The sequence below is a fragment of the Camelus bactrianus genome, chromosome 4 (assembly GCF_048773025.1).
Source record: "Camelus bactrianus isolate YW-2024 breed Bactrian camel chromosome 4, ASM4877302v1, whole genome shotgun sequence".
Classification (NCBI taxonomy): domain Eukaryota; kingdom Metazoa; phylum Chordata; class Mammalia; order Artiodactyla; family Camelidae; genus Camelus; species Camelus bactrianus.
Genome location: NC_133542.1, coordinates 77,146,504 through 77,169,187, shown reverse-complemented (window position 1 = coordinate 77,169,187; position 22,684 = coordinate 77,146,504). Strand labels below are relative to the sequence as shown.

At 59.8% G+C, this 22,684-nt stretch overlaps 1 protein-coding gene and 1 long non-coding RNA gene across 12 annotated transcripts; one reads left to right on the top strand and one right to left on the bottom strand.

Annotated features, from left to right (window-relative positions):
• Nucleotides 1–1,482: 1,482 nt before the first annotated feature.
• PPP1R26 (protein phosphatase 1 regulatory subunit 26) lies at nucleotides 1,483–9,329 on the bottom strand. Of its 9 annotated transcripts, none has more exons than XM_074362656.1 (2): nucleotides 9,193–9,329; nucleotides 1,483–6,148 (listed from the first exon to the last, which is right to left on the bottom strand). In XM_074362656.1, exon 2 carries the CDS (start codon nucleotides 5,697–5,699, stop codon nucleotides 2,106–2,108), a length of 3,594 nt encoding a protein of 1,197 aa, XP_074218757.1. In that variant the 5' UTR covers nucleotides 5,700–6,148; nucleotides 9,193–9,329; the 3' UTR covers nucleotides 1,483–2,105. The 9 variants fall into 9 exon arrangements, with proteins under 9 accessions (XP_074218757.1, XP_074218756.1, XP_074218754.1 ...); XM_074362655.1 differs by having other exon boundaries at nucleotides 1,483–7,184; nucleotides 9,193–9,328; XM_074362653.1 differs by lacking the exon at nucleotides 9,193–9,329 and adding an exon at nucleotides 8,781–8,984 and having other exon boundaries at nucleotides 1,483–7,184.
• A 169-nt stretch (nucleotides 9,330–9,498) lies between these two features.
• Nucleotides 9,499–21,816, top strand: LOC123616683 (uncharacterized). 3 transcript variants are annotated; one of them, XR_006724695.2, is made up of 4 exons: nucleotides 9,499–19,518; nucleotides 20,043–20,227; nucleotides 21,022–21,298; nucleotides 21,607–21,816. It is a non-coding gene; the product is annotated as an uncharacterized LOC123616683 (long non-coding RNA). The 3 variants fall into 3 exon arrangements; XR_012506652.1 differs by lacking the exon at nucleotides 20,043–20,227; XR_012506651.1 differs by having other exon boundaries at nucleotides 20,043–21,298.
• Nucleotides 21,817–22,684: the final 868 nt, after the last annotated feature.

Here is a 22,684-nt window from a genome sequence, read left to right as displayed (position 1 = left end):
CCGTGGCCCCTTCTCGGGAAGCAAGCGGGCTTCTCTGGCTCAGGCTTGTCCGTGGGTCTTTCTGCTGCTGCTGCTCGTGGAGGCCCTGGGGACTGAACCAAGGCCCTCGTGCTGCTAAGTCGGCGCTCTGCCGCTGAGCTCCACCCTCCCCGCCACGGGTCTTAGTCACGACAGTTCCATCTGGTGACACATCCTCCCCGAGCCTCTTCCTACAAGAGGGCACACGTTTACCACCTCGTGCAGCAGCTCCCGGGACGCGTGGTCGGGCCCGGATCCCCGGAGGAGCCGGGCCAGAGCGGCAGACGCACAGCCGGGCATCGCTCCCTGACAGTGCTCCCGTCTGCCCCACTGCAGGTCCCTTTCCAGACAGTGCGCGGGGACCTCTGACCTTGGCCTCAGTGTGTGCCAGGGTTGACCCAGGATGTAGGGTGTGGAAGCAAAAGCTTTCATGCGGTGTGGCTTGTCGGCAATCCAGGGATGGCCGGTAGTGCCCGGTAAGCACACAGAACGGGGCTGGGGAGGCGGGAGGAGAGGAAGGCTCGGGGAGCCTGGGATGGGCGGCGGCAGAGGTGCTCAGGCTAAAGGCCCTGACGGCACAGGACGGACACTGACAGGGCCCAGACGCTGGGGTTTCACATCAACATCCCCCAGAGGCAACTCTGCAGATGACAGACTACATAAACTGACTCATGAGCAGTGCCCGATTGATTAGCATCAAGAACAAAAACAAAACCCCAAACCAGTTCTTACGTACAAAACAAGCTGATTTTTGTTTCCAAGTGTTAAAAGCAGTCCCTAAAAACTAAATCAAATTTAAAGCATGGATTAATAAATTGTTCTTGGAAGCATTTAAGTGAATGAATTTTCGACCAAGGAGATATTACACGCATGTCGTGCAGACAAGGACAGTCACGGAGGCCACAGGACCTGCTCGTCACGGCGTCTGACTCAGCTGACGCTGACCGTGGGTGCTGGTGCACGTCCCCATTTGGGCACAGAAGTGAATTCCTGCTAAAACCCCAGGGGTGGACAATGTGTAGAAAATTCACTTGCTCATTCCAAGAACAATGAAGGTCAGCTGCAAAGTAAGCCCTGCTCCAGGCCCATCGCAGCTGAACTGCAGAGGTGAGGTGCGACACCCACGGCGGCTGCGGAAAGTCTGCCGACAGTCGCCGTGCAGATGTCGTGACTGGGCACCCAGCCCTGTGCACGCAGCTGTCCCTCCCGCCTCCGAGCAGAAGGCATAGGACGCCTCGCTCTACCCCGTGCTGCGCGGCGAGAACACAGGCCCGGCCCGCAGCCGCGACGCGGGCAGGCCGGGGAAGGCTGTCGGAGCGCAGCCCTGACTACTCCCGGCCCTGGAGGGTGCTGGGCTCTGCCCTGGGTTCTCAGAAGTCTGGACCACTTTGCTTGCACCGATCAAGACAAGGACACTTGATGTGGGCCAGCTGTCACCTTGTGATTAAAAACGAAGAACAGCAGTTCTTGTATAAAAAGAGGTTTATTGAGCTGTTAGAATCATGTCATCATCGAACGGGACTGGACATTAAACCATATGGGCTGCAGGCGTGAGCTGGGGACCTGCCTGGGGAGCTCCGGCGGGACTTCCACACGCAGCCGGGACGGCCGGTTTGCTTGCCGGCCTTTGTGCTTTGAGACGCTTCTCCGCTCGGAGGTGGTGATGGCAGTGTTCAGAAGTCGCGCTCGGGGCTCCCGGGACCGGGGGCTCTTTTACGTGAGATGTATTTCCACCAGCAGTCGCCCCAAAGGGCAGAGGCTGGGCTGGGTGGAACCCCAGGCGTTTGCGGATCTAAGACTTGTGCGAAGACGACCGAGAACTGGGGCGAGGAACGCCCTACAAAATTGGACGACAGCATTTGCTAAAAATATTTTTTACAGCACTTTAAATAATTTACAAAAAAGCTACAAAAATCATATTTACCAGGACACATCTGTTAAATAAAAACATCGTTTCGTGTTAGTGTACAGATATACAGGCTGACGGGGTCCTCCGGGCACCCCCCCCCCCCGTACTGTGACCTCAGTGTCAGACGCGCGCGGGGACGCGCACACTTGCTCCCCGTGCGCCTCGGCCGGGGGCGCGCTCACAGCTTGAGGACGGTGCCCTTGGCCCCGGGGCCGCCACCCTCCTCTACCGAGGTGTCGCTCAGCTCGCTGGCGTCACTGCCCAGCGCCTCCTGGTCTCCGTCGTCTCGGTCCCTCACCCTCTGCCTGCACCCCAGGTCTAAGAGGCTCTCCTCTGGCCCCGAGTTCCTCCTGCCCTGCAGGCTGAGCCCCACCTGGGACTTCCTGTGCGGCCAGTGACCCCCTTCCTTCTTCACGAGCAAGTGAGAGCCGCCAAACACAGGGCTGTGGCCGGCCTGGGTCCCTCGGAAGGCCGAGAAGGACGGGCCCTGCAGAGGCAGACTCAGGGGGGGACTGAAGAGGCTGGCTTGCTTGCCCCCCCAGGAGATGCCCTTCCCAAAGTGGAACAGCTGCCTGGAGAGCAGCGGGGAGAAGCCGGCAAAGGGCAGGCCTCGCCTGGGGTCCATCCCGAGGCTGGGTGAGCCCCGGGCCTGGCCCTCCGACCCCTTCTCTCTCTGGCCCCCGAGGCCCCCTCTCCATGCTGCATCCCTGCCCCCCGAGCTCAGCGCCCATGCGCTCTGCAGCCGGCTCCGGGGCGCAAAGTCACTCCAGGGTGGGGCGAGGCCGGCCCGGGGCCCCCCGTCCTGCTGGGCGCCTGGGGTCAGCGCCAGCGAGCCCCGGCTCTCCGCCCGGGCACTGGGGTCCACACAGCCCGGCAGCTGACCGAAAGCGCTCTCCCCCACGGCAGGCTCGGCCCCTCTCGTGCTCTGGTCTTTGTGAGCATAAACATTTCTCCTACCGGCTGGTGAGCCTTTGGCAGACACAGTCACACATCTGGCCAGGGCTGCAGGGAGGCAGGCCTGCTCGGCGCGGGGGCTGCTCCTGCCGGCCGGAGTGAAGGCTCTCCCCAGGCCCCTTGGGCCCTCGGCCTGCTGTGAGGACGCCCTGGCTCTCTGGCTCCGCGTGCACACTCCGGGATGAAGGGCTGGGCCGGGAGGTGGCACCTTCCGGCATGGCGGTTCTGGCCTGGCCATGCTCCCTGTCCCAAGAGCTGTGGGGCCCCCTCCTTGAATTTCTGATCCGCTCACGGACTCCTTGGCCTTTTCTGCCAAAAACTTCCTAATCTCCAGTTCGATGCTGTCATCACTGTCCACAGAACTGCTGTCATCGGAGAGGGAACTGGGGCTTGGGGCTGGACCTGCAAGTTCATGGGCCTCCGTTTCACTGGAGAACAGGTTCCCTCCCGTAGCTCTGACCCTGGACCGGAGAGCCGGGGGTGCGTCCTCGGTGGCAGTGCAGTCTGACTTTGCTCTCTCCGTTTCCCTGCAGAGGGCACGTGGAGGTCTCCCTGGGGAATCCCTGTCGTCTTTTTTGGACTTGGAGAGGCAACTTTTCAGCAAGTGTGGGCTTCTGTCTTTCCAGTCTCTCTGGAAGCCGCCTAGTTTATCCAAGAACTGCGTCTCTGTGGTGCTGAATCTGACCTTTTTCTTGCACCCAGCTCGGGGGTCCTTACACCTCTTCCTGAGCCTCCGCTTGGACCTCAGCAGGTCCTTGATGGCCGTGTCCAGGTCCTCATCGCTGTCCAGCGAGCTGCTCTTGTCCTCGGAGCTCCCCTTCCCGTCCACCTGCCTCACCTCGGCCGCCTTCCCAGGGCCGGGTGACGAGGTCCCCCTTATGTCCTGGGCTGTGTGCTCGTCACCGAGCCCAACCGTCCTGCAGGGGAGAGGCTGGCCCTTGGTCTCGCCTTCCCTTCCGAGAGCCTCGCTGGCTTTGCCCTGGCCGGACTGCGCTCTCCCCTGGCCGCGGTCCGTGTCCTGGGCCCCTTCCTGCGCCATGGCCGTCTCTCGGGTCCTCTTGGGTGGGCACGGCCGTGCCGCACTGCCGACGCCTCCACCTCCACGCTTCCTCTTGCAGCTCAGCGACAGGTCTGGAGTTTTAAAGGCTGGGGCCCTGAGGCCGGGCGATGGCAGTGGGCTCTGTGCTGGTGGCGGCGGGCAGGTCTCCGTTCCGGCCAGCAAACTTCCTGACTGTGCCTTCAGGGCCAGGAACGTCCGGATTTCCTGCTCGATGCTGTCGTCACTGTCCACGGAGCTGCTGTCGCCGTCAGAGCGGGAAGGCACGTTTGGGGGATAAGGGAGTGGGCTGGCGGGCAGGGGTCTGTCACTGCCCTCTGGGGGGGCTGGCAGGATCGTTTTGGAAATGTCCAGGATGGCTTCAGCGCACATCAGCTCGGTGGATGTGTCTGCCCGGCATGGGGCCCGGTCCACAAGGTCGCCTTTGGCGGCTGTGGGTACTGGAGGTGCAGGAGCTGTGACTTCCCTGGGGGGCTTGGAGGGATGGTCGGGGTCCAGACCACCAGGGGTGAGGTCCGAGGGCTTGGCGGCCACCGGCTTCTTCTTGCCCAGGGCTTTCCTGAGGGCTTCCGGCCAGGCACCGTGTGCGGGGGGCCCGGGCCCCTTCTCCTCTGCACGTGGTGCCCTCTGCGGCGGGTCGGCGCTGGCCTCCTTCCTCTTCTCCCGCTGGTACAGCCGGATGGCCTCCTCGATGCCATCATCGCTGCTGGAGTCAGTCGTCTCGCACACTGGGGCCGTGCCCCTGGCTCTCCTCCTCCTCCTCCCTGAGCCAGCACCCCTCCGGACCCCACCTTTGCTCGGGGCTGCCTCTGCAGGGCGGCCCGCGGTGGATGCAGGCTCGGTGGTGACCTTGGACCTGGGGCCTCTGGGCAGCGCACCGGACTTTGCGGCCCGGGGAGGTTTCCGGAAGACAAACTCCTTACAGGTGCCGGCCAGGTCCTGCTGGTGCGCCTTGACCACCGGCTCTCTGCTGGGTCTGCGCACCGACGTGGCCGGGCCGTCGCTGGGGTCTGGTGTTCTGTCGGCAGGGGTGCTGCTGGGTCTGCGCGCTGATGGGGCAGGGCCGTCGCTGGGCTCTGCTGTTCTGTCGGCAGGGGTGCCGCCTTTCGGGGTGTCGCGCTGCCTCTTCTGGCTCAGGAACTGTTCGATCTCCGCCCGGATGCTCTGTTCGAAGGAGTCATCGCTGCTCACACTGGCTGGGGAGGCAGAGCCCTGGTCCTTGCCCGCTCCCTGGCTGGAGCCAGCTGCCAGGTTTGGGGGACCCAGGGCGGTTGGGGCGCTGCTCGGAGGTGGCTCTGGTTTGCATCGACTAGCCGAGTCTGCAGCCCTGGGCGGCGGGGCGGCGCCACTTTTGGCCTTCAGGTATTCCTGGATGGCTTCCTCGATGTCCCGGTCCACGGAGTCGTCACTGTCCGAATCCAGCACCAGGGGGCCGAGGTCTGCGGCCTCCTCCTCACCCTTGGGGTCAAAACCAGCAGCAAGACCACAGGCAGCAAAGGCAGGGCTGGCGGCCAGCCGGGCGCCGCAGCCTCTCTCTGCCCTCTGGCTTCTCGGCCGGGCATGCTCGCCGCTCATGCCCAGAGCGGCCCCGTCGCCCTGAAGTGTGCTGATGACCATCTGCACCTTGGCGCTCACCGCTGCTCTCGAGACGCCCTCTTTGGGCTCTGAGAAGCATCCGGGAAACCTACAGATCCCGGGTGGCCCAAAGGCCTCCCATTTGGACTGGAGAGCGAGCACAGGAGGGGCGTTCATGAGAAACATCCTAGCAGACGAGAGGGCAGGCAGAGAGGCGGCGCTTGGCTTCTCTGCCGGCTTCACATCCTGGAGGAGATGGCACGAAGGGATGGGGCCCGAGGTCTGGTCACAGCGCCCGGGCAGGCTTGGCGAGGGTCCGCCGGGCAAGCCACTCACGCCTCCTGGGCCTCGGCGTCCTCAGCTGTAAAGGGAGAATGGCTGAGAAGGTTCATGAGAAGACGCGTCTGAGCCGCCTGCATGGAGCCGGCGGATGCCCACATGAACCTTGTTTCTCCGTCCGTCTGTCCATCTTCTCTGTAAAGAAACAGAGGGCTTGTTTCCCTCCAGAAGTGGTCAGGAGGTGCCACTGAGATAAAGCCTCAAGTGCTTCTCTGCAGGCAGAAAAGAATGCCTGGTGTGAATCCAGGCTCAGCAAGACGTCCTGGGTCGGCCCGCCTTGTCGGGAACCGCAGCTCCTGAAATGAGAAGTTACGTGACGTGAGCGAGTTGATGTGCTTCCTCCAAACACCTTTACAGAACCATCTACACCAAAGCCCTTTTGTTTGAAAATGTCAACTGTGTATTTCCCAGGTGGTCTCATGGGACCACATCGTTATTTTTCACTAATTAGCACAAAAGTTCCCCTGAACGCAGTCACGGACCCCTTCTCATCCAGTGTGGCTTTCCCAGTTTCCACGTCTCGGACCAAATGTGGCCGGGTCAGCAGAGCCGCTGGGCCGGTCTCAGGAACACTCTGAAGATCTGCTCCCAGCAGCCTTTACGCTAAAGGTCTAGGACCACTGCCGCAGAGAGGAGCGGGGCGCAGGCCCTGCGCAGGAGGTTAGAAAGCCGTGAGACATGTCATGTAACGGTTAATTCTGAACGTTTCTCTGACTTTTCCGGGTCCCAAACTGGAATGCAGAGCAGCTGAGATGCAAGAGGGGTGCTCGGGAGCACCTATGGAAACGGGAAGGTGAGTTCCCACCCCAAACAGAGCTGGGCAAGGCCGTCACCACCCCGGACCTCGGTGGGTGGCTGGAAGTGGTCTGTGTGTTTGCTTTGCTTCCAATGCAGATCTTTCTCCGCTAGAAGCTTCCTTCCGACAGACACAGAATCCTGTGTTTACACACCCCAGTCCTTTCCAAGAAAGCCTGGCCCGGCCACCTAGGCACAGATGTGCCCAAACAGTTGCGACCAGCAATTAACCAGAGGGCGCCACCGATTCAGAAGGAAGTCCCTTTGTTATTGCTGATTTGCACTCAAAAAAAAGTTTAGTTTCGCTAAACTGCCACGTAAAAGAATAGGCAGCAGTCACCTGGAACGCTCTTCAAGACAAGGCTCCATGGGACGTCTGCAGAACAGCGCGGGGGGCCGGGTCTCTGTCCCTCCATGGACATGCTGTGGCGTCCCACGCCCGCTTACTAAGTGGACGTTTGCTGGCAGCACTGAAGGCTCAGAGTCCTAACTCAGGGGCTGAAGCCACGGCTGGGAGATATTTCGGGTGGAAAGAAACTGCAGTAATTCAAGGGCTCAGAGTTAAATTCTGGAAGGACCTACCTTGAGGCTAATACAGTTAATCACAACTGAAGTGCAGCTCTTCTGGGCCATAGGTCTGCCACCATCAGGTGGTGACGCGGCTGGGGGAGCGCGTGCAGCCGTCTACCAGTCCTCAGGTTCTAGCACCCCACGACAGCCCCCTCCCGGGAGAACCCCCCGCCATGGCCGAAGACCCCTGGGGACCAGCAGTGCAGGGGGGAGGGCTCTGTCACTGGCCTGTGCCCACCCTGCACACTGCGGTAATAATTCAAGCTGCCTCAGCAAAGTGAGAGACCACGAGACATTCGCGTAGCCCTTGGGCTGTGAAGAGTCTGAATCTAAAATATGAACTCCTTAAACATCAATGCCATCTTAAAAGACGGGCCCAGGGGCGAGCTCAAGTGCACGGGGCTGCAGGATTACTACTCAGGAAGCAGCGTGGGCCAAAGGGGAACCGCTCATCCCCTCTAACTAAGCTGACCATGGTCACCGCTCTTAAACGTGCGTAGAGAGCTCGGACTCTCAGTGAATGGTTTTCTGAAGTGTCAAACTACCTAGTGCCAGAATGAGGTTAAAAATTCAGAGGGCGTCTCCGGCGACAGCTTGTGGCTTTGAAACAATCAGCTCTGTGAGATGAATCGTTCTGGAAAACTCCCCTGAGCTGTGCTTGGAGAGGCTGTGAGCTGAAGGCAGGGGCTTCCACTTTGCCAAATTGCCACCCTGCACCCCAGGGCCCCAGAGCTGGGTCTGGAAGGAGGCTGTGGGGACATCCAGGTCTGCACACCAAAGCCCCGTGGTGCCAGAATTTGAAAAGTGGAGGAGGGTGCCTGGACCTTTTCTCAGTCTAGACACTAACCTCCAGGAGGGCAGATCCCTGCTAATGCTTATCAACCTGATAGACTGGCTCCCTGCACGAGATGCCCCCCATACATCTCCTGGGTGCACCCCAAAGCTGCACAGCTCCTGTTTCTTACCTCCCAGTCCCAGTTTTCCCCCAGGGTTAGGGAGGGGAGGGTCGAGTGAGGGCACCAGGCCCAGAAAGAGGGCCCTCTCAGCAGGGCCAGCCCGGAGTGGGCGTTGGCTAGAATTCGACCCTGGCCTGCGGGAAGGTGAGACTTTACAACAGGGTGAAGACGTCTCCCTAGCAAAGCTGCAGGTTCACTGCCTGTGCCTGGGGGCCCCGAGGCAAGGCGAGACCCTCCCGGCTGCCCCCGCCCTGATCTTTCACCCGGAGCACGGGCTGCCCCCCTGCCCCCGGCCTGGGGGTGCTAACCCCCAGCGCGGCCTCAGCGGGGAGGGATCCTGGCGCCTGGAGCAGCGACCGGGCCCTCCGGCAGGGAAGGGGTCAGGCCTCCAAGCAGGGCTGCGCCCCCGGGGTGTATGTTGGGCTTCGTGGGCTTGGGGGCGAGGGGCCGGCCGGGGAGCCCGGTGACCCTCCCGGAAGCTGCGCGGGGCGCAGGGTGCGAACCGCCCCTCTCGGGAGCGCCGGGCCCTCGGCCCTCCGCCGCGCTCGGGGCGGTGAGCCGCGAGCGCCGGGGCCAGGCCGGAAGCCGTCCCGCCGCGGGCCCTCACCTGCGCCTCACCTGGGCAGCGCGCCCGGCCGGCTTCGAGGAACGCGGGCGCGGAGAGCGCGGGGCGGGGTGGGGGGGAGGACCGAGAGCCGTCTCCGGGGCCGCGATCCCTGCCCGGCCAGGTAACGACGCCGGCGCCCAGCCGAGCCCGCCCCGCCCGCCGCGATCCCTTCCCCGGCGGCCGGCGCCGCGCTGCGGCCTGCACGCCCGCCCTCCGACCCGGCCCCCGCCGCCCCGCCCGGCCGGGCGCCGGCCCTCCGGCCCCCGCCCCGCGCGCCGAGTCCCGGAGAGGCGGCGGGTCCCCGCGCGAAGGGGGCCGGGCCGCCGGCGCCGGGTGGGGGTGGTGCGCGGGGGGGGGGCGGGGCGCGCGGCGCGGGGCGGGGCGGCCCGTGGAGCCCCCACCCCGGACCTACCGGCGGCGGCGGGGCGGCGGCGGCCGCGCTCCGGAAGCCGTGCCCGGTGGCTGGGCATCATGGGAATGGCACGGCCGAGTTCCGGGGGAGGCGCGCGGCCCGGCCGGACCCCCGCCCGGCGAGCGCGCGCCCACCTGCCGGCCGCGCTGCGGAGGAGCCGCGGGCGCCGCGCGCCGCCCCCGCGCCCGCCCCGCGCCGGCGCCCCGCGCCCGCCCGCCCAGCCCGGAGGCGGCCCGAGCCTTCGGAGACGCCCCACCCCTCCCCGGACTCGGACAGGCCCCCGAAACGCGCCTGGTGCGGTTGGAGTGAGTAGTCGGCTGATGTCTGACCTCCACCCCGCTCCCGGCCGGAGGCGGGGGCCCTCCGGTGCTGTCGAGCACCCTGTCCCCGGCGGGCCCCAGCTGCCCGGCGCCAGGGGCGCGCGCTGAGTGGCCGCGTCGGCAGACACCGCCCTGCCTCCGCGGTCCCTCGGTGGGAAGGTTAGGCTGGGAGGTGTGGGCGGCCGGGGAGCCGCTGGTGGGCTAGTGGAGCGTTGATCCTGCTACTCTGATCTTCAGCTGCGCCGTTACTGGAAGCTCCCACCTGTCCAGTGTCCGCTGTGTGCCCGGCACCGTACCCTCCCCCCCTTCCTCCCCCTCCCGGCTGGCGGAGTGGTTCCTTGCCTTAAGGCTGCGCGAAGCTCAAGGCTAAGCCAGACTCCCTGGAAGCAGGAGTTCTTCCTGCTGACACCCCCCACCGCCCTCAAGTACTCTGAGCTCCGGGCTGCAGGGCCAGCCTTCTCTCCAAGAAAGCTGCCCAGGCCTGCAGCTGCCTTTGCCGGATGCTTCTATGTGTCTGTGCCCCCTGCTTCAGCCTAGACTTAGGGATAAGGACCCCGAGGCTGAGACGGGATGAACAGCCGGGGGCAGGAGCCCGCGGCAGGGAAGCGGGAAGTAGGGTGAAATATAAGCCTTGGGGGACTTCAGAGCAGCAGGGGCCCTGAGTGTGTGCAGGCCCCAGGCCTGGCCTCCAGGCTCTCTGAGGCTGGGGCAACCTGGGGCCAGCTCCCCATGTGCACCTGCAGCCTGGTGCCCGCAGGAGGAAGTAGATGTTAAAGACACATCTCTGCTGGACATCTGGCCAGTTTGGGAAGGGGAGAGAGAGCGCTGTCTTCCAGGAACCCACCAGGGACTATTAGCCGCATTCTATTTCTGGTCTCTTCACCGACTGTGTGGCCTTGAAGGTCCTTCCAGTTCTTTTTGTTTTTCAAACAGTGCAGAAATCTTCGCCCAGGGCTCGTAGTATCCCGGTGCTGCTCAGGGGCCCAGGGCCGGTGGGGACTGAGCCAGACCAGTGTGTGTGTGGGCAGACTGAAAGCAAGACACAAATACAGTCTGTCTGTCCATCCCTACTGGCCTCCTTGACCCAGACATATAGGAGAGTGAACTGGAGTTTCGTTTCCTGTCTAGAAAGTGCCAGGGTTCAGATGGCGAACAGGCACTTGAAAAAATGCTCAACATCACTAGTCAGAGAAATGCAAATCAAAACCACACTGAGGTACCGCCTCACGCCAGCCAGAACGGCCATCATTACAAAGTCCACAAACAATAAATGCTGGAGAGGCTGTGGCGAAAAGGGAACCCTCCTGCACTGCTGGTTGGAATGTTGTTTGGTGCAGCCACTGTGGAAAACGGTGTGGAGATTCCTTTAAAAAATTAAAAATAGAGTTGAACTATGATCCAGGAATCCCACTTCTGGGCATGTATCTGGAGGAAAATATAATTCGAAAAGACGCACGCACCCCAGTGTTCACAGCAGCACTATTTACAGCAGCCAAGACGTGGAAGCAACCTTAGTGTCCATTGACAGATGGCTGGACTAACAAGCTGTGGTATATTTATACAACGGAACACTACTCAGCCATTAAAAAGAATAAAATAATGCCATTTACAGCAACATGGATGGACCTGGAGAATGTCATTCTAAGTGAAGTAAGCCAGACAGAGAAAGAAAAATGCCATATGATATCACTCATGTGTGGAATCTAAAAAAAAAGGACACAAGTGAACTCATCTACAGAACAGAAACAGGCTCACAGACATAGAGAACAAACTTACGGTTACCAGGGGGGAAAGGGGGTGGGGAGGGATTAATTGGGAAGTAGAAATTGTCTCCTCCTGGGGAGAGATGGAAGTGCTAGCTGTCTTGATTGTGGCGGTGGTGTCGTGGGTGTGCACATCTGTCAGAATTCTTCAAACTGTACATCGGACTATGTGTAGTGTTGTGTACAATACTTATACCGCAATAAAGATGCTTTAAAGACAAGTGCCGGGGGCTGGACAGGATGAAAAATCAGAAACTTTCTCCTGTGGGAACGAGAAGGGGGCTATTTCTAGTCTAATCACCTTGGGGGATTTGGGGGCCAAGTGTCGAGAAACCCATGAAAACATTGTATTAATGCTTCAGCAAACGGTTTTAATAAATAAGATTTTCTCATTACCAGAAGTTTGGGAAAATGTACCTAATTAATAACCCAATGACCCAGAAACACAGATGACAAATATTTTGGCATGTTTCTCCACAGTTTTTGTTTTTTATTTACTTTGCTTTTATTTTTAAAATGTATTTATTTTGAGGGAGCATTGGGTTTATTTACTTATTTTTAGAGGAGGTGCCCTGGGCCTGCACCGGGGACCACTGAGCTGTGTCCTCCCCACGCCAGGGCCTGAACGGGGCTGTGATGAACGGCTTCCGTGATGTGTCGCTGGAAGTGGGCTGAGCCTTTCCTTAGGGGTGATTACTGGAAGAGGCACCGCTAGCCAAGGACCATGGTGCATTGTGGCCAAAATGCCCTCCAGAAGTGACCGGCTGACTGATGGTCCGCCCACCGGGTGGGTAAGGGGCCTGGGTGGTGTCGTTCCGTTTCTTTTTTTTTTTTTTTAATTGAAGTACAGTCAGTTACAGTGTGTGAGTTTCCAGTGTCCAGCAGCATGTCCCAGTCATGCATATGCGTACATGCCTTTGTCTTCATAGTCCTTTTCATGAAAGGTTATTACAAGATACTGAACACAGTTCCCTGTGTTATACAGAAGAAACCTGGGGTTTTTTCAGTCTGTTTTTATACAGAGTGACTAACATTTGCAAATCTAAAACTCCCAAGTGCGTCCCTTCCCACCCCCTTTCCCTTGTAACCTTAAGATTGTTTCCTACGCCTGCGAGTCTGTTTCTGTTTTGTAGATGAGTTCATTAGCGTCCTCTTTTCTCTGTGCTTTTTGGATTCCACATATGAGCGATATCATATGGTATTTGTCTGTCTTCCTCTGGCTTGCTTCACTTAGAATGACGACCTCCAGGTCCATCCACGTTACTGCAAATGGCGTGATTTTATTCTTTGTTCCGTTCTGTCTCCGGCGATCTCACAGGTAGAACGTGCCTTTTCCGCTCTGACTTTAACTCCTGTGACTGCTGGCGACGCAGGACAGCGTCTCACCGTGCTGTCAGCCGCTTGGGAATTGCCTGTGCGCGCTCTCCGTGCGTCTTTAGTTTTTCTGCTGGGTGGCGGGCCTTCCTCTCATTCCAGGACCTCTCTCGTTGAGGGTCTGGCGCGTCCCCCCGTACACTCCTGTGCACTGCGTTTACTTCTCAGCGTGCCACTTTTCTTTTACCTTTGGATTTAGTGTTTTGTTGATTTTGTGTGCAGTGCACAAGGTTTACATCAGTATGCAGCCGAAATCTGTCAAGTTTCCTTTATGGCTTCCGGCTCTGGGCAAAGCCCGGGGCAGCTTCTACCACACTGAGAGCCTGCCCCCATTTCATGGCTGAGTTTCAGAATGAGACAGCACTTGAAGACACGGAGGGGCAGGAATTACAGATCCCTGTGGGAATCGGGTGCCCAGGGGAGTGACGGGTAACAAACAGGTTCTGGAAGGGAGAGGCTTTCTGCCCTCCTTTTTGAAGCCGCTGGCCTCCAGTTACACACGTGCACACACACGCAGGCACACGCAGGCTCGCGCGTGTGAGCGCGCGCACAGGAACACGTAGCTATGTTCTGCCTTTTAGGAAGCCTTATCTCCCGCACGCTGTGAGGTCTTCGCTGGAGGAGCAAGGGGCGGCATCTGTTTTTAATCAAAACGTCCCTGTTGTGAGCGGCGGCGTCAGGGACTCCAGTTTTCCTCGTAATCAAGCCCCTAACTGTGCAGGTTCGGGGTCCCCCAAGATCCGCCCATGGGCTGCCTTCCCACCGTTCCTGCGGTGGGCCCGTCGGCCCCCGTGTAGGGGGCCTCCTTCTCCAAGGCAGGGGGACCCCTGGCTTCTCTGCTCGGTCCAGGCCAGGCGCTTCTAGGACAGTCAGTGGCTCGGCTGTCCCCCAGGCGGTGAGTGGTGGGAGCAGGGACAGGAGCGGCGGCTGGGCGTCCAGGCCGCTCTGGGGCCCCGGGTGATCACCGCTCCTGTCGAGGGGCAGAGGACCCTCAGAGGGTCCTGCTCCCTGCTTGTCTCCGCAGGGAGCGGGGGACCTCCAGGCGACAGCTGGAGCCAGTGCGAGCGAGAGGAGCCGGGCCCCTTCGCTCGTGCCCGTCTTCCCTCCGCAAGTCACGGCGCTGCCACAATGCGGGCAGGCGCCGTGGCGCCTGGAGGCCGCGCAGCCCGCCGGCCCGCTCGGAGGCCCTGTCCTGAGCTTCTGCTCCCGCGGTTCCTGCACACCGGTCTCTACAAAGACGCTTCTTCATTTAACAAAGCAGAAACCCTACAGAGCTCTTAGTAGGGGCGGTGGAGCCAAGGATGCCGTCCTGCACCCTGAGCCCTGCCTGGAGAGAAGGAGGCGGGTCCACACGCCGGGGGAGCCCAGGGCCGCGTAAAGCCCAGGCCGGGCTGCTCTCAGAGACGGCCGTGGGTGGCCGGTGCCCTGCTACCCAGCAGAGCGGATGCAGAGCGTGTTGTTTCCCCCCCGAACTTGCCAGCAACCATCAGCAGTGTGCCTTCCTCGGCGGAGTGGCGCAGGGTGGGGGGCCGGCCAGGGCACCTGTGTTGTTCCTGCTGACTTCTTTATGTTGTTTCAGCTTTTAACATCATGAGCATTGCTTTCATAGACACAAAAATTAACCTGTACGAAGTACTGAATGGAATGTATGGACATTCACGTGTGTGAGTGTGGCCGCACACACCCTCCACCCAGACCCGGTCCAAGGACCTCTGCCCACTCGAGTCGGCCTTTGGAAATCCTATTTCTGCAAAACCATTAAAAAAATTGAATTATAGTTGGCTTACAATGTTGTGTTAATTTCTGGTGCACAACATTGTGTTTCGGCTATACACGTATATATTCCTTTCTGTGTTCTTTTCCATTATAGGCTATTACAAGGCATTTTTTCTTTCTTTAATTGATATTACAAGGTGTTGACTATAGTTCCCTGTGCTCTACAGTAGGACCTTGTTGTTCATCTGTTTTATATACAGTAGTGTGTATCTGTAAATCCCGAATTTCCAATTTATCTCTACCCCTCCTTTTCTCCTCTGGTAACCATAAGTTTGTTTTCTATGTCTGTGAGTCTGTTTCTGTTTTGTAAATAAGTTCATCTGTGTCCTTATTTTAGATTCTACATGTAAGTGATACCATATGGTATTCTTCTTTCTCTGTCTGAATTACTTCTCTTAGTATGACGATCTCCAGGTCCATCTGTGTTGCTGCAATGTCATTATCTTATCCTTTTTTATGGCTGAGTAGTATTCCGTTGTATAGATACACCACAGCTTCTTTACCCAGTCATCTGTCGATGGACACAGCTGTCTCTGTGTCTTGGTTATCATAAATAGTGCTGCTGTGAACATTGGGGTGCAGGTGGCTTTTCAAATTAGTTTCCTCCAGACATGTGCCCAGGAGTGGGGAGTGGGATTGCTGGATCATGTGGTATTTGAGTTTTGCAAGGAGCCCCCATACTCTTTCCCACAGTGGCTGCACAACCTGCGTTCCCACCGGTGGTGTACGAGGGCTCCCTTTTCTCCACACCCTCTCCAGCGTTTATTGTGTGAAACCACTTTTTAAATCTTTTGCCTCAGAAGCGACTTTTATTCAGCTTATTTCTTGAGTGTCAGGTTCTCAGAATTTTCCTGGCATGAATTTCACTTACACGTAGAATCTTAGAAAAGGACACAAATGAACTTACTTACGAAACAAAACCAGACTCACAGACACAGAGGACAAGCTGACGGCTGCCAGGGGATTTCACCCCGTTTATTATTTACCATTGCAAGGGACAACGTGACTGGAAGAGCGTCTGTTTATAAGGCAGCGAGACGGAGGCAGAAAATAGGCGCCTTGAGACGAACGTGTTCGGGGGGACCCGGTGTGTCATAAACGGAAGTGAAGGCACGTCACCTCCCATTTACTCACACAAGAGCGGGATGTTTCTGTGATTTTGTCTCTCAGATTCTTTCAGAAAATAAATTATTCTCATGAGGCAATTTGGGGAGATTTGTCACTGTCCTCTCCTCAGAGGGGGTCCTGGGGTGGCACTGGGAGGTGGCTGGACGGGGGTGCTCAGGCTGGGATCGAGGGGCCCCTTCAAAGGCAGGAAAACGTACTGACGAAGGCAAAGTGACAACGGCCGGCAGAAATCAGACGTCTCGGGCCAGGGGCTCTGGGGCAGGAGCCCGTCTCAGGTCAGTCCGCACAGACATGAGGGGCGGTGGGGGGCAGGCTGGAGCGCCCTGGGAACGCAGGACTGGGTGAGCGGAGGTGGCTGTGATGTGGGCGCTGTGGGGGCCTTGGCTGAGAAGACCCCTCAGATCATCCCATCGAGGGAAGTGGCCGGGCCCTTCGCCCCCTGAACAGAGGCCACTGGACGTGGGCCGCCCCGGGAAGGAGGGGACCCCAGGACAGAGTGTCCTCGGGCTGGGCCCCGCAGGGATCTCTGTGGGCCCAGTGCCGGCCACCCTCCCACAGCACCGCCCCGGGCAGCTGCCCTGCGGGCACCGCAGACCGTCCAGGACTTTATTCCTCTGGGAGCACCTGCTCGTGCCCCGAGCTTCGGAAACGCCACCAGCAGCTCTTTCGGTCCAAATTTCAGGCAGAGAGTTAACTTGTTAAACCTTAGGAACGTTGTGCCAACTACATTCGGTGGGGGAGGCTGGTGAAAACAGGTCAAGAAACTAAAAGATTGCCAGGCTTAGAGATGAAAACCTGGGTCGGGATGTTACGGGTCAGGGCTGAAAGGCCGGCACGTGCGGCCACAGAAGCAAACTCGGGCAGAACGCGTCTCGAAGAGGCTCCTGCGCTCCCAGGAGATGAACTGGCTCCGAGAAGGTTCACACTTCAGTCTCAAAACTCCCGCGAGCCATGGAAATGGTTCTATTTCGGTTCTCCTTCGGCAGAAGGGAGAGAGGTCTACTGCACGTTCTCTGAGTTGGGGGCGGCCACCTGGAAAGTTCCAGCTTCTTTGTGTGGAGGGCGGCCTCGCTCCCGAGCCCTGCCTTCCCTCGCGGAGGCTCGGGACGGGGAGGGCTCGCCCAGGTTCCGGCTTCTCTGTGTGGTGGTTAGTTTGGGGCCGTCAGAGGAAAGCAGGGCTGCGTGGGGGGCTGTGCCCCCTTCGCCCCTCGGTTCCGGAAGGCACCATCTGAATTTTCAGGGCCACTGCCGTTGCCCCGCCACGACACCCTCTGTGCCCCATCCTGGGAGCAGCGCCCTCTGTCTTGTGAGCAGGAAGACATAACTGCTGCGTTCCCTCCAGCCACGTCGGGAACTTGTAGACCTGGGAAGAGCCGTGAGCTCTACCCTGGTCAACGGAGACCCACTGGTGGCGGGGGGGGACACATCAGGTGACTGCCTTTGGAGGGTGCCATCTGAGGGTGGGTCCAGCAGGCTGACTCTCTGGCCAAGCACAGAGACGGTCGGTCGGAGGCTGGGGGTGAGGAGTGATCTGGATGGGCAGGGAGCCAGGGGCAGTGCAGGTTTCCCCTCCCTGAAGTCAGAGCCTCAGACACAGCTTTTCCCTGAGGATCCGGGGAGCCCGGGTTTTCCTCCTTCACTGTCCCGAGTGTGACCAGTGAGCGTGGCTCTTCTTCAGACCTGGCTGGTACAGTGTGGTCATGCACATGCCCGAGCCAGCCCGGCACCCAGGCTGCAGGGAAAGACGGGTGAGGCCCCGGCGGAGATGCAGTGTGCGCGGGGGAGCCGGCAGGGAGCCAGGGCGGACGCTCCGAGGTGGACCTGCTGCCTGGCCACACAGCGGGGCGAGCCCTGTTGTAAAAAGCCACTGCTTAAACAAGGTGATACAGCACAGCACAGGGAAATGTGTGCAGGGTGGTAGCTCACAGCGGAGAAAAAATGTGACAGTGAACGTATGCATGTTCCTGTATAACTGAAAAGTTGTGCTCTGCACTGGAAGTTGACACAACATTGTAAAATGACTATAACTCAATAAAAAATGTAAAAAGCGAAAAGCAGCTGCTGAGCTTTACCCTCCGTTCTGAAACCCTGATCTCCGGGGTTGCTCACTCTTCATCCTGGAAGGCGAGAGCAGGGTGACCAGTAAGACAGACATAAGACCTGGCTGTAAGTCCCGGAGTGGGAGCCAGGGAGGGAGAGACTTTAACCCAGGCCGCACAGCACCCGAGGGTTACACGACTGACTCGCTGGGTGCCTGACCAGCTGGCTACGTTATCGACGTGGGCAGAGGTGGCCTCTCACGTCCCCCCGTGGAGTCCCCGTGCATACAGCCTAGGATGCTGTGAGCTGGTTCCATCTTCAATGTGTGTAAACAGTAGAGACTTGTACGTGTTCAGTTTAGCTCAGCATCTGATACAGATATTCTGAGAATTGAAATGAAAAATAAAAGCTTTTTGGTTGGGGGCGGAGGTGGTTAGGTTCATTTATCTTGGTGGAGGCACGGGGGGTTGAGCCCGGGACTCCACTGCTGAGCTACACCCTCCCCCTAGGGAACTGCCTTTTACCGCTGGAGTCCGGCTCAGAAGCCGATCGTCTGCGTGGGGGACCAGGAGGCAGCAACAGGGCAGGCCCCGACGCATCCCCAGCCACTGTCATCTGCAGCCTCTGTCGCCAGGGAGGGTAAGGGGTGCTGGGCAAACCTCTGGCTAAAAAGCCACCCCAGCTCTGGGAGCCTGGAGCAGAACATGTGGGGCGACCCGAGGTCTCGGGCTGGAGGGCCGCTGCTGCGGGCGCCGGTGGGTCGGCCGAGACGCTCCTCGTGTGCGGCCCCTGCCCTGAGGCCGCCCCGGACCCCTGGCGACTGGAGACGTGACTCCGCCTAAAATCTCAAAGAAGAAACCTGGGCATGTAAGGGGGACCCCTGAGAGAGAGAGAGAGCGTGCTTGACAGCTGGCTTCTGCTCTGAGGCTTCCCTGATGTCTCTGGCTGAGCTCTGGGAGCAGAGCAGAGCTCTGCCTGGCCCTGAGGCCTATGAGTGGGCGCTGCCGGTAGTTGGGGAGGGCGTAGCTCAGGGCACGCGCTTGGCACGCTCGAGGTCCCGGGTTCAACCCCCCGTGCTGCCTCTAAAAACAAAGAAACCTAATTACCCACCCTGTCCCCGCCAAACTAAAATAACTAAAAAAGGAAAAAGAAAAAGAAGACAGGACTTCTGCCCAGCCTGGGGGTCCAGAGACTGTGGACAGGCCAGCGACAGAGAGAGCTTCAATCAAAATGTCCTGCCCCCAACCCGGGACTCTCGTTTGTCTTGATAACAGTGGTAAACATTTTGTGGATACGTCCCAGCTCACCCTGCCGGTGACTTCTAAATCCCTCACCCTGGTGAGGACACGGAGCGGGAGACCTCGGGTGGGCAGACACCGATTCTGGAACAGGCTTTCCCCTCACGGGAGCCAGCGCTCGGGGGCCACCCGCTGCTCCCTGTGACGGCCAGGACCCGCCTCCTCGGTCCTCTGTCCTGAGGGCGGTGGAGTCGCCCTCCTTCACTGGTTACTCAACACAAAATTTGAGTAAAACTTAAAAATCAGTTCACTATGACATTAAAAACCCCCAGATCGCCACCTTTGGAGGACAACAGGAACCAGCCCCTTGTGCGGGGGACGGGCAGCGGGGGCGGAGGGGCCGCGCATCCCCCCTTCCCCAGGGAGCTGCGCCCTGAGCCGCCCGCAGCGCACGGGGGCGTCTTGTTTCAGGTGCTTTTTCCCGGGGGGGGGGGTTATTAGGGTTATTTATTCTTAGGGGAGGGGCTGGGTACCGAGCCCGGACTTCACGTGTGCTAAGCACGTGCCCTACCGCTTGAGCTGCGCCCTCCCTGCCAGGGAGCCTTGTTTTTAGGGAAGGCGTTCCAGCTCGTAGTGAAAGGAATCGTAGAGTCAGGATGTCGCCATTTTGCAATTCCTGAGGAAGTAGTAAGTGGGGGAGGCGGCAGCTGAAGACCTAAAAAGGGGTAATCAGACCGTCTGTGTCCCCGATGAGGAACACGGCAGCCCCAAGGGTTGGCCGAGGGGACCAGGCCTGAGTGATGGGGCCCCCGGCCCCAGCTGCCGCCTTGCGGGAAGCCCACCAGACGGGGCGGGTTGGCTGAGCGTGGGGGGGGGGTGGCCAGCGGCACCCAGGGCGTGGGGAGCCTGGCAGGGCGATGGGCCCCGTCCTCCCAGACCAACTACGCAGACACGGCAGGGATGGAGCAGCCCTGGCCTGTTTCCCCAGGATCACCCCCATCCCCTGCCAGGGGCGCCTAGGGGGGTCCTGGAGGGAGAGCCCTTGAGAGGGAGGGCTCCCTGGCCTGTGGCGCCTGGGAATGCCCCATTCACGGTTCCACCGAGGCCGCCTAGTGTTCCCATCTCCGCTCCCCTCCCAAGTCCTGGCTGAGCCGCTCCTGTTCCAGGCGAGCAGGTCTGAGCCGCGATATCCTGAATTCCTGTCTCGGCAGGTTTCAGGGTGGCAGAACCTCAGGGCTCCACTGGGTTCAGGAAGAGGCACTGGCTTTGTTTGTGAGGCTTTTCCTGGTTCCGAAGACGGGGCTGGCAACCTTGCAGCCCTCTACACGTGGGAGCTGAACCCAAACGAGTCCCGTCTGTAGCGCACCGCGCACCTTCTGGGCTGGGTCTCGCCCGGGTGAGGCCCCCCTCCCGCTCTCCCTCTGCTCACGGTGTCCGCTCCCCGGGCCTTGGCTCGCTTGCTCCTCCTGGCTTTTGGAGAACGAATGGGGCTCTGAGCCCAGGGTGTGCTGCCCGGCCCCACCCAGCGCGGACCTGGGTGCTGGGGGGGGACGTCTGGAAAGGGAGGCAGCCAGGAGCGTTTTCACGCCTGCAGAGTTCGGGACTTGCTGATGCATTTAAGGGGCGTCGTAAGTGCTGGGAAGGGCTTCGCAGACCCCCTGGGGCGCCGCCCCCTTTCCCAGGGGAGGGTCTTAGCCACCAAGGAGGTCCTAACTCAAGTGCACGCACATACCCACAGCGCCCTTGACAATCAGAATCGTGGTCGCCATCTGCAAAGTTGTGCCTTACATTTCACACGTGCAAGTTTACTAAGCTGGGAAATAATTGGGTTTCCCTTAAAAGCTGTCAAAGGAAAGAAGAGAAAGTCAAGGAGGTGTGACACCTAAGGGGCGCGAGTCCCTTCCTGGGAACGTTCTTCCGTGCCGGGCGTGACCGCCCTGATGTGGAGGACTTGGGTGCCCAGCAGGCAGCTCTCTGCCATCCCACCCCAGGCATCCTGGCTCCCCGAGCGGCAGCTGCCACTTGGCCAGCGCCGACCTTCATCTGAGCCCGTGACTCCTCGGGCAGAGCCTGTCCCGTCTGAGCCCCAGTTGTAGACGTCTGTAGTCTTGCTGCAAAGTCCCTAAGTCGTGCGCAGTCTGTCCTCTGGGGCCAAGCCGGAGTCGCATAAGCCGCCCCTTTCTTTTCCAGCACTCTCCCCAGGGTGACTGCCCAGCGTGGGGTGACGGTCAACAGCAGGGGGTCTTTGGAGGACGCGTCCAGCAGGACTTGGCTCCCCCTTTGCCGTCAGCGAGAATGTGGAAGGAAAACCCACTGGCGTGTGCAGGGCCACGGGGAAGGGGGCGCCTGGTTCAGAGGGCACGTCCTCCACCTGCACCCGGGAGACCCGGGGGAGCACTTGTTCAGAAAGCAAATGAAAACAGTCCAGCAGCGGGCCATCTCTAGGGGAATCTACAGCGACCAGGAGGTCAGTGGCTGCGGGAGCGGGGGCCGGGGGGGGGGTGCTGGGCGGCCGGAGCGGGGGGCGCCTCAGGGCACGGGGTTTCTCCTTGCAGTGACGGAAATATTCTGGAATCGACTGTGGTGACGGCTGCACATGTGGTGACTCTACTGAGAGTCACTGGACGGCACACGTTCTTTCGTCCCACCCCGGGAGGCGTCCTTTACTTACTGCAGTGACACAGCCGCCAGTGGGGCGGGGGCTCTTGGAATCGGCCCGTGTGCCTTGGATACATTTTTGACACGTTCATAGTTGCAGAGCCTCACATTTTTCAGGTCGTGGGATTCAACTCTTGGAGACAACTCGTGGTGTTTTAGAGCCAAGTCTGGTGAAGAACATCGAGGGACTGAGCTGGTCACTCCCCGTCGGGTCACCGATAAGTGCGACTTGTAAATGGTCTCCGCGGTTACTTCTGCAAGAGGAGTTCAAAATACTTTGTCCAAAGCAGTATTGTTCAAATAAACTTGAGACTTCCTCGCGCGGTCCCTCCGAAGGACGCTGTTCATTGGGCACGTGGCTCGTCCCTGGCTGGAGAGGTGCCGGCCGGAGCCGGCCGGTGAACAGGGCGTCTGCAGTGCTGGAGGTCTGCGCTGTGTGCTTTCAGCGGGAGACTCGTACGGGGGCGGGATTACGTCACAGACCCCCCCAAACCCCCCAACCAATGAAAGAGTCGGGCGCCCTGGCTGGCGGGGGAGGGGCGCTGCTGTTCGCCCCGCTCGCACTTGACCTTCTGCGCCCTGGGCCTCGGAGGTCTCACCAGGCCTGTCCTGGCCTTTGTAACACTGTGAGGTCTCTGCTGAGGAGGCGCTGGCCCGGGGAGGGGAGTGGCGCGTGGGGCAGTGGAGCGGAGATGCGGGAGCTGCGGGGATGTGGTTTCAGTGTCGCCTCCTGGGAGAAGCCTTCCTCCCTGCCTCCCCAGTCCTTCCCCACCGCCCCATCCCCCGATTTCAAGCATCATCCTCCGAGCTGGCTCTGGGACCCAGTAAACAGTCGGAGAAAGTGAGGGCGAGCTCGTGACACGTTTGCCCATTGCCTTCCGTGCACCAGGTGGTGCTGATGCAGAGAAGGCAAGGGTCCAGCCCTGCCCTGCAAGGGGCCACAGTGAACAGCGGGGCTCTGTGTGGTGAGGGTCGGCCACTGCAGGCTGAGGTGAGGCTGGGAGCTTGGAGTAAGGCACTTCCAGGTTTTAATCCGAATCAGCGAGGTGCCAAGGAAGGGCTTTGAGCAGTAGAGGGGCAGGATCAGAGTTCCTCTCCCATCCTGGGCTGCTGAATTGGGCAGGGTGGCCATGTACAGGTGTGTAAGTTGCTCACTGCACAAGAAGGGAAGAAGGACTGGGACGCACAAGCTAGT